General features: G+C 36.4%; 1 protein-coding gene and 1 long non-coding RNA gene across 2 annotated transcripts; one reads left to right on the top strand and one right to left on the bottom strand.

Annotated features, from left to right (window-relative positions):
* Positions 1–5,228: 5,228 nt before the first annotated feature.
* LOC136811194 (uncharacterized) lies at positions 5,229–6,678 on the bottom strand. The gene is made up of 5 exons (XR_010847208.1): positions 6,509–6,678; positions 6,009–6,050; positions 5,688–5,750; positions 5,479–5,529; positions 5,229–5,274 (listed from the first exon to the last, which is right to left on the bottom strand). It is a non-coding gene; the product is annotated as an uncharacterized lncRNA (long non-coding RNA).
* Positions 6,679–7,683: 1,005 nt separating this feature from the next.
* Positions 7,684–9,258, top strand: LOC136811189 (uncharacterized). The gene has a single exon (XM_067067804.1). The coding sequence runs from the start codon at positions 7,684–7,686 to the stop codon at positions 9,256–9,258; it is 1,575 nt and encodes a 524-aa protein (XP_066923905.1).
* The last annotated feature ends 1,778 nt before the right edge of the window (positions 9,259–11,036 follow it).

The following is an 11,036-nucleotide window of genomic DNA, read 5'->3' as shown; positions in this document are numbered from 1 at the left end:
TCACCGTAACGACCAGCTGTTTTTTGCCTCCGGAATCAAAAGAAAATCTTTTAAATGGTTTAATAGATTATGCGTTACGAATTCGTATCGTACAGCGTTGAAAAAAAACAAAGAACTAGCAGAAAACCATGACGAAGAAGTGAAAGAATGGAAAATGACGCTAGAAACCATACCCGAAGAGGAACCAGCAACATTAGAATATGCAGTAAGAATCTTTTGAATGACATATTCAACTGAGGGGGTTTTTATCTTTAAGAATTGGAAGAACCAGTAAGAACCTGAGAGTAAGAACATCTTTTAGAAAGTTGATTTGTTAAAATAATTAAAACTTTTATATCATAGGATGTTGGTGATAATCTTGATATCAAGGTAGAGGCACGGCATCAGGGGAATGATCAATTAAATCAGGATCATCACTGGTTTCATCATATTGCTATCTTAGATCGAGTTCTCTCTTCACAAGGTACTTGAAAGTTTAATACTTTGTTAACATGAAATTCTATAATCGACTTAAAGGGGAGTCTGGTTGTATGAATAGACTGGTTATATCCCAATCGGATTATTTTACATTTTCTTTTAGATCCTCGACCCGAAGAATTTTACACTCGATTCGGAGTACTACCAAACTCAGACACCTGCAAGCGACTCAAAGACGAATTCATCTTTCTTGTTGCAAAGTCAATCGTCTCATACTTACCCGCTTTTGGACCACTAAAGAAACACATTTCAAGACATATTCATCATCCATTTGTGAAGGAAATGTCTCAAAAATCAACAGTTGTACCACTTGGCTTGATTTTCGAAAACGAGAACACTTCTGCTGGTATAGCTAAAATCTTGAGAGAAATCCAAGAAAAGTACGTGCCAATGGTTGTCAAAGACGACGAAAAAAAAGTAAGGTATTTCTAAGGTAGTTCATATTCCAAAATCTTACATTTACATTATTAATTTCAAACTCATGAAACTTCATTTGGCCGCACAGCTACAATCGACAATGTAGTAATTCTAGCTAATACTGGAGGTATTTCACAAACAGCATTGTGACCTGGAGTATGCTAAACATCTTACATTATCTCGTTTCTTTTTCAGATATTGAAACCTATAAGATTTGAGGGAGATCAACTAACCGAAGAACGGGCTGTTAATTTCATTCGTGCAGTACAAGACGGGCACACCGACATCGAACGACTTGAAGGTATCGAACCTCAGTTTGCTGACTGGCACTGTAGAAAGACTCTTTACGAGGTAACAACAGTTATTTTTACATCAAAAGGCTAGTAAGGGTAAATATTTTTTAATTGTTCGTGTTTGGGTTAAATTTAAGCACATCTCCCAGTCACTCGGAACTTGGAGAGAAATACCCTTAGCAATGTTTAGCAATGAGTTTTATGAAAAATGTGCTGTGTGTGATGAAATTTCAGAAGTAAAAAATGGGCTACATTTATTTTATAGGTCAAGGATAAGCTCTTCAGAGTGAGAAGTTCTGGAAAAGAACACGGAACAGTGACTTGGGCAATGAATGTCATGAAAACGTCCAATGCCTAAAAGGGACCACACAAGGCCATGAATGCTTACTCGGAATACACTGACAAGGAGCTTGATGGACAGATAGCTGCTATTACGATGGAATATTTGAAGATGGAAAGCTTTGAAGGTAAACTTATTTTGGTGTTAGTCATTTACATCGAGTCCTTCTACAAAGAAATAGGAATTCCGAAATAGGCCCTGAAATAGAATGCCAAAATTGTTCAGTTTTTTTATTCTAATGAATTTTTCCATTTGATTCTCTTGACTATGATAGATTATTTCGCATATAATAACCATAAAAAATCACGATGTTCTTTTAGATGATCCAATACCAGAAGAGATAAAAGATGGTAGCCAAGAAGTTATCCGAGAGTACGTCCAACAAACTGCACAACACATCGTTGAAAAGTGAGGGAAATAGTAATTTTTATGTAATAAGATTTTCACTTGCCAAATGCGTACTGTATTTAAAAAAGAAATGTATATTTTGTATTCAAGCATCCAGACGTGGGCCATAGTTAAAGTTGTTTTATTTTTCATTTAAGGTTCACTGTAATCTATCAAACTGACAATGAAAAGGAAACATCGACCGGGTCTTCGAAAGCAAAATTCTTCTTTTGCGTTAAATGTGATCACCAGCCTTTTCTAGATGAACAGGAAAGAAACTTACACGAACAGATTATTCACAGTTTTTATCGGTAAGGCTTCCTTACTTTTATTCCTTTTATGAGTTTTTCGTAAAACATCTTCTGTTTCTGACTTCACTGTTATGTTGCCTCTCGTAGTGGGGGGCGTACGAGATTTCGGTATTGCGGAAATGGGCCTATTTTTGTGCGGAATTTCGGTAATCACGTCAAAACACTCCGGTATTTCGGAATCCAAAAGGACTTCGGTTCCGGAAAAATGCATATTTTTACTGCGGAAATTCAGTCTGAAGAGCTTTAGTTTCGGTTTTTCGGTATCCGATTGTGTGCTTCGGAAATAATTTCTATCCACAAAAGACGCTTTTTGAATCAATGACGTCAAGCACAAACGCGCGCTAGAAGCTAGCGGCGTTCGCGCGCACATATGATGGGTATAGGTAGGTATGGATTGCTCAACAGTACAATCTTATTTCTTGCGCGGACCTTTTGTAGCCGTGCTGTCTTTTATAAATTTAGTTGCTCAGGTAAATCATAATTTGAAGCTTTTAACTTTCGAGTCCAGATTGAAAATGAACAAATAAAAACATGCGTGCCTTTTCTATTCAGGAAAAGAAAGGTAAACGAATCTAAATCTTTTGTTTTTTTCAGTTCAAACTTAGCATTTTTATAATAAGGCGTTAATATTTTACTTTTAGTCATATCATCACCTATCATTCGAAACGATTGAAAGTCCAGTTCTATAAGCTATATAGCTTCGGTTTCAAGGTCAAGATTGTTTTTATTGCAGGGGCCTGCCTCAAGGGTCTCTATCTAATTACAATTTTTTACTCTCTTCAATAAAAGGGTGAAGAAGAATAAGAGGGTAGACAAATTATTGAGGCGATCTATTTACATTACCGAGGACAGGTATGACCTAGATTTTTTCACTTTTCCACAGAAAATTATGAGCTGAAGTCGCTTCCAGAGGCCAGTGCCGTAGCAACTGGGGGGGGGGGGCAAGGGGTGATATGCCCCCCCCCAATAATTTTTTACAAAAATGGTTATTTTGCAAAATGCAAAGTTTTTCTTTTTTAATTTGTCATAATTGGCTTTTATGTGCATGTTTTGAGTGTATTAGTAAGCAATCTAGAGCTCAAATTTTCAAAATTTCCCCCCTCAGGCCAAACCATGGTTGGCCCTCGCGGTGTCACTAAACTTCAGCCCCCCCCCAATATGAAAATGCTTCCTACGGCAGCACATTGGTATCTGCAGCATTAACCTAAAAATTAACATAGAAACCCTGGCTTCCCTAACTGGTGTTCATGGTTTTGTTCCGACCAAATCATTTATCTCACTTCTGAATGGTCTTTAAAAAAACTTAAAGAAAACACCCACATGTTTAATTTTAAAAGCACTACATGTTGAGTATATGATGACGCTTTCGGTAGAACATTTCCACTCAACTACACACACACAAAACAAGTGCTTATGAGCCAGCTACAGTACTCGCGTGAATTTATGAGGCCCGTGAAAGAATCTCTTAAACGTTTGTACCCATGGTCGGCTCACTATTTTACCAGCAGGAAAGGTAGCTGGTATGATCGAAAAGTTCGATAAACTTCAAGGAACTTTTTCGTGTTTTACCACGAAAAAACGATCAAGTCACCCCAATCTCCAAAACCGACGAAAAGAAACTACGAGTCTGGGCAAACAGATATACTTGTGCCGTTCGTCAACGCACAGTCCGCCAAGAGACAACTATGGCTAAGACGGGTACACTTTCCCACTATTTGTATTCGACCAAAATTAGTGAAATTGCAGATACCACTGAACTCAAATCAAGATGATATTTGGTGACAAAGATAAAATGAACCTGAGAAGGAACCCACAAATTTTGCCAAAGACAAAGATGAGAAGGAACACGAAGATTCTTACGATCTTGAGAGTGGAGGCAGTGAAGCTGAGGACGGTCACAAAGATAATTCGGAAATTTGAGGCTTAGACCAAGCGTCATTCTTTATGATTGGTCGATCATCAAGATTCGGTCGTGCAATCAAAAACAACTCAGTTCTTCACCCAATTTTAAATTGATTTGATTTTACTCGATGATTTTAATTAATTTTGTAAAGCGTGTTTAATTTGAAACTAGAATTATGGTGTAATAGTTGTACTGTATCTGGTTTTATGGGGGTATAGCAAAGGTTTTTCTTAGGTGAAAATTATCTACAGAAAAAAAATTCGGTATCGGAATTAGTGAAATATTTTTGCGGAATATCGGGAATCAGGTCAAAAATGCTCGGAATTTCGGAAATCAGAAACCCCGTACGCTCCCCCCTGATGGTAGAACAAGGTTGTTCGAAGAAACTTGTTGATTCGAGCTAAATGAAAATATTCAAAAAATGAATTACATTGATGTTTTTCATAAAATATTTCAAAAATTACAGTAGTCATTAATTTGACAGTACCCCTTTGATCTGGTATTTATAGGGTTGTAACAGAATTGGCTTGACTGAAAAACTTAGGGAAAATAAACAATGTTTTGTATTGATAAAAATCAATGAAATGGAAAGTCAAGGACTTACACTGATGGTAGAACAAGGTTGTTCGAAGAAACTTGTTGATTCGAGCTAAATGAAAATATTCAAAAAATTAATCACATTGATGTTTTTCATAAAATAATTCTAAAATTACAGTAGTCATTAATTTGACAGTACCCCTTTGATCTGGTATTTATAGGGTTGTAACAGAATTGGCTTGACTGAAAAACTTAGGCAAAATAAACAATGTTTTGTATTGATAAAAATCAATGAAATGGAAAGTCAAGGACTTACACTGATGGTAGAACAAGGTTGTTCGAAGAAACTTGTTGATTCGAGCTAAAAAAAATATTCAAAAAATTAATCACATTGATGTTTTTCATAAAATATTTCTAAAATTACAGTAGTCATTAATTTGACAGTACCCCTTTGATCTGGTATTTATAGGGTTGTAACAGAATTGGCTTGACTGAAAAACTTAGGGAAAATAAACAATGTTTTGTATTGATAAAAATCAATGAAATGGAAAGTCAAGGACTTACACTGATGGTAGAACAAGGTTGTTCGAAGAAACTTGTTGATTCGAGCTAAATGAAAATATTCAAAAAATTAATCACATTGATGTTTTTCATAAAATAATTCTAAAATTACAGTAGTCATTAATTTGACAGTACCCCTTTGATCTGGTATTTATAGGGTTGTAACAGAATTGGCTTGACTGAAAAACTTAGGCAAAATAAACAATGTTTTGTATTGATAAAAATCAATAAAATGGAAAGTCAAGGACTTACACTGATGGTAGAACAAGGTTGTTGGAAATAGAAGAAACTTGTTGATTCGAGCTAAAAAAATATTCAAAAAATGAATCACATTGATGTTTTTCATAAAATATTTCAAAAATTACAATAGAATTGGCTTGACTGAAAAATTTAGGCAAAATAAACAATGTTTTGTATTTATAAAAATCCATGAAATGGAAAGTCATTGAGAGAAAACTTACTTGAGTGAGAACCCAGACCATGTTTGACTTCCTCCAAAAGCATGATTTGAAGACGATAATTGCCTAAAAAGAAAGTTAAGTTGAGATTGATTTTTTCTAACACAGACTACTTTGACTTTGATATTGAACAAATAAACATAAAGAAATTCATTATATTTCAGGAACATTGACCTTTATGCCTTTTTTAAACTTTACTTTTAATAGTATTTGCATGCCAAACAGAGAGACTGGATTTGTAGGACCTGAAAGCAAATACTGTTTTCTCTATTACAACGAAGTAACAAATGCAAATAATTGTTCATGTTAAAATGTAACACTTACGTATACGTTCTTGTTGTCTCGCTGCTGTTATGATGACCATTCCTTAGAAAAATTCAATTTAGAAAATTTAGTTTGTATTATGTATTCATTTTTGACTGCTTAGTACGGAAGAATATTTTTCGGACGGAGTGGCGGAATTTGGCGAAAATTTAGACGGAATTACGGAAATTGGGTTCTCTGACGGAGACGGAAAATCAGACAATTTTAGTGCGGAAAAACAGAATTTAGCAAAAAAAATTGCGGAATTTCGGAATTGGTAAATATTCCAAATTTGCGGAATTTTCGACAAAAATATTGAATTTCAAAGGAATTTTCGGTGACAGAATTTTGGTTCAATTTAAGACGGTTTGACGGAAATTGGAGAAAAAATTGGCGGAATTGCGGAATCGGGTACCCCCTGAAACCCCCCCTTAAGTGATCATTTGATAGTGCGGAAATTTTAGTGAAATCAGTGAGGAAATGAGTGATCAGAGATCAAAGACTGAGAATACGAAACTTACTGAGCATTAGTTTGATTAGCCATTGATAATGCCGAGTGTCTCAGAGTCGAAGATGGAGATGATGATTGTTGTATATTGGCGAGAGGAGGTCTGGAAATAAAATGATATTTGTTAGAAGTTTTAACTAAAAAATCATATCTTACTAAAATGATATTTGTTAGAAATTTTAACTAAAAAATCATATCTTATTATTAAAACTCTTATCTTATTAAAACTAACATGATTCTCTCTCTTAATATACTATTCAATCTCAACTAGTGAATCTTACAAATCTGACGAAGCTGTCTCCAAGATGGACATTTGTGTCTTTCTTGCTTTCCACTGAAAGAAAAATATCATTGTTTGAGCTTCCACTTTCAGACTTTATAATTTGAGATATTCACAACTTCAAATTTTGAGGGGAGATTCTACTGCATTTGCATTGGGTGAAACTGAAAGTTAATTGAAGTATGTAGTTATAAGTGCTGTTCATAGTTTGTATCACCCAAATTCTAAAATAGAGAATCAAATTTTCCAAAAATGCAAGAAATTTTTGCTTTAAAATTCAAAAGAGGGAGAGCTTAATAACTTAGAAGGGGTATTATGTATACCTCCTTCCCACTTGGCTGCTTATTCTTGGGAACTTGTTTTGTTGATTTCTCTGCCTCGTGATCCAGAAAATCACTTTCTGTTACAAAATCTAAAACGAAGCAAAGGCATCCAATTTTTTTTTTGTCCAATTACTTTCCAAAGCTGAGATAAGGGCAGCACTCTCATCACAAAGTCTGTATGTTAAAAATATTTTTTATATTTTTATATTTTTTAATATCTCAGCTTAGGAAAATAATTGGGCTTGGGGGGGGGAGGTACTAGGGCTGGATGATGCTGGGTATGTGTGGACCGGACCTGCAAAAACCGACCCTTAGAATTTTGGTGAAAAAGTTACCCTTCTTTAGAGAGACAGATAAAAAAATTCACTCCATTAAGAATTAGTGAATAAGAGACAGAGACAGATAAAAAAATTCACTCCATTAAGAATTAGTGAATAAGATAACTAATAGAAAGGGTGTGGTGGGAATCCGACGCACTAAGAGCGGTACCACCACACCCACAAAGATCAAGATGATGGTGTGATGTATTCTGGAGTGGTTTGTCTATAGAGGTCATTTGTCAGCAAGAGCCCAAGTTCTTCCGCAATGGCAATGGTGAACCAACAAGCTCCTGACACAGGCGTGCCGCGAACGCCTGTGCCAATTCATCGAATACAAAAAGCGAAAACAAATGTTGTGCAAATGATATCCCAAAATGTACGTGGTTTGAAATCAAATGATCGTGTTGAGGAACTAACCCTATCACTCAAAAATAGAAACATTTTCGTTGCCTGTCTACAGGAAACCTGGATAACTGGAAAAGAGGCTATCGATTGTAACAATTATAAACTTATACTTTCCGGAAAGGAGCGGCAACTTAACAACAGAGGTTCCGAAGGTGTCGGTATTGTTCTATCCACAAAAGCTGTTGATTGCTGGAAAGCAGCTGGATGTGAGATCCATCGTATCAGCTCCAGAGTTATCGCAGTAAGACTTTTGTTAACTGATAGACATGCTAACGATGTAGGCGTTTTTGTTATCTCAAGTTATGCACCTATTGGGATGGCTTCAGATATTGAATGGGAGAATTTCTTCGATGGACTTGATGATTGCATTTCGAAAAAGAAACCTAAAGACATTTTGGTAATCGGCAGTGATACAAACTCTAGCATGGGATGTAACGCTCAGTTGAACGAAGACTACCCCATCGGAAAATTCGGTATCGAACATATCAATGACTCTGGAAGACGATTTTCGTCATATCTTGCCATAAACAACCTACTCGCAGCTACCACTTGTTTCCGTAAGAATAGTTATGCAACTTGGACGCATCCTCGCTCAAAACTGAAACACCAAATTGATCACTTCATTGTTCAGAAAGAAAATTTCAAGTTTGTGATGGATGCTGGTGTTACTGAACCTCTAATTGACTCTGATCACATAGCAATCAAATGTAAGCTACGCTTCATTATTCGCCTGAAAAAGAAATCTGTACCAAGACAAAGACTTGTCCAATTAGATTATTCTAGATTGAAAATACCAGATGAAAGGAACAATTTTTGTCTGAGAGTCAAGTCCCTTTACGACAATGACAACAAACTTCAAAATAGTACCTACAGTAGGGTTGCTGAAGCAATTATAAAAACTTCTAATGAACTCTTGCCCCGAGCTAGAAAACCTTCACCGGGCTGGTTCCAAGCCGCCCAAGATAAACTGTTACCTTTAATTGATGAACGTAACAAAGCTTTGATGAGAAAAATTGACCGTCCGCTGCGATCTACCGTTAAGAAATTACAAACCGTCCGTAAACGTCTAAAGAAGGCAGTATCGAAAGCCAAAAATGAATGGATCCAAGCCCAATGCAACGAACTAAACCGTGTCCCGAAAGAAGGTACAAAACGATTTTGGGATACAGTGAATAAAATCAAATCTGGTCTAACAAAAGTTAAAAACAGTAATGAACGCTCAATGAGAAAGCCAAACGGCACTATATGCACATCACCGGAAGAAAACGCTACTGTCTTCCGTGATCATTTTCAACAATTGTATGGCAGAACGCCCGTATTTGATGCTTCTGTTTTGAATTCTCTTGATCGCAAAGAGACTGTTAATGGTATTGATCATCGTCCGGATGATGATTATCTGATATTCCGATGGCATATTGGCGGCCGCCCACGCTAAAGCTCTAAAGGAGCGGGCCAATATACCATCGGAGAGAAATAGTAGTCATCCATTGATGTGCCGACATAAGTTTAGCCCTCATTTTCGGGGCCGTGCTGAACGCTCAAAAATTGTTTTTTTGAGATCTGGCGCCTCAAAAAGACCGTCAAATCACTGTCGTTAGTTACCACGTCATGAGTATGTCGGCAAAAATTACAAACAACATGGCTGATGTAATTTTCAAAAAATGTGTGCTGTTATGGTTGTTTTTGGTTTCTTTTGATGGATTTTTTGTAGTTAAACTGTGCTTATCACTCCCTAAATATTAGTTTTAGTATCCAGTGTAATTTCTGTATGTGCACCAACCCAAAAAAATGTGTTTCTACCACAGAAAAGTTGATAATCATAACTTTTGTTTTTGTTTGTTTTGATGGCTGAATTTTTCTGCACTTTCTCAAATTTTATACCATTCAAAGACCAAAGAAACTAAAGCAGGTATGTTCCTATGGGCTTAGGCTTTTATCAGTAACTTTCATGTTGTTATCTATCTTAGACCGTCCTCCAAATATAACTGTTGTCCACCGGCCGACAACCGACAAACCGACTTCAGTGTTCCAGAACTGAAGTTTTTTGGATAGAATCTTTATCAAACTTCACAAAAGTGTTCATTGAGGGTTAGTATTCATTTTCTATAGCTTCAGTTTTTCTTTTAGTGTTATTATAGATGATGATTATAACTTTTCTCTTCTTTCAGGAGGCTTTTTTTGTGTACAATGTTATTTCTATTTTGTTTTTGCTTCTGTGATAAGTTTAAAGAAGGAAAAATACTTATTTGAGTATTTCTACATGATCTCCTTGTGAAAAGAATGATAATATTTTGCATGATTCCTTCTCCAAAAGGTTTTGTATTTGAATTTATTTCGTGAAACCTTTTGAAGTTTTTTCTGACCCAAATTTTGTCGGCCATGACACCTTCCCTGTCCAAATTGCACTCGGGCCCATTTTTCTAAAAAATTACGCGGTCAGGCGAAATTCCGTAATGTATTTCTTCCAGATGTTGAAAATTTTCCCGACCTTCAGAGCTTTAGCGTGTCGGAAGAAAATTTCTACATCGGGTGCCAGATAAGGATGATGATGAAATTCGGAAAGCCGTTCGCAACCTCAAGGAACGAGCACCTGGTGACTCTGGAATCACTCCCCAAGTCTGGAAAGCACTCTCGTAGAATGAATCTACCTTTACCTTTTTAAGAACTATTGTTCGTAATTTTTGGGACTCTGAAAACCCCCCTTCTGAATGGGAAACTGGTCTTCTCAAGATTCTACCAAAGAAAGGAGACCTAAGCCTACCGGGAAATTACAGAGGGATCATGTTGTTAGAATCTGCCTACAAGATTATCGCTATCATCCTTCATAATAGACTCAGCCCAATTGTAGAAACCCTTGACCATGAACCCCAGTGCGGCTTTCGTCCTGGGCGTGGATGTGTTGACGGGATCTTCACAGTAAAAATGGCAATGAAAAAGCGCAGGGAACATGGCCAAGAGACTTGGATATTATTTCTCGACCTGGTCAAAGCCTTTGATCGAGTACCGAGCGAGCTTCTCTGGGAAGTGTTATATATTTTTGGTGTCCCTGATAAACTTGTACGTCTGCTTAAATCACTTCACGCAAATGTGGAAGTTAAGTTTGTTGTAAATGACATCACTAAAAGGATCGAAAGTATAATTGGTGTCAAACAGGGTGATATACTGGGTCCCACTCCTTTTCATTTTCTACCTTGCTGCTGTAATGATGTCTTG

Source organism: Clytia hemisphaerica, unplaced genomic scaffold (genome assembly GCF_902728285.1).
Source record: "Clytia hemisphaerica strain Z4C2 unplaced genomic scaffold, Clytia hemisphaerica genome assembly, whole genome shotgun sequence".
NCBI classification, from domain to species: Eukaryota; Metazoa; Cnidaria; class Hydrozoa; order Leptothecata; family Clytiidae; genus Clytia; species Clytia hemisphaerica.
This window is presented reverse-complemented; position numbering and strand designations above follow the sequence as displayed.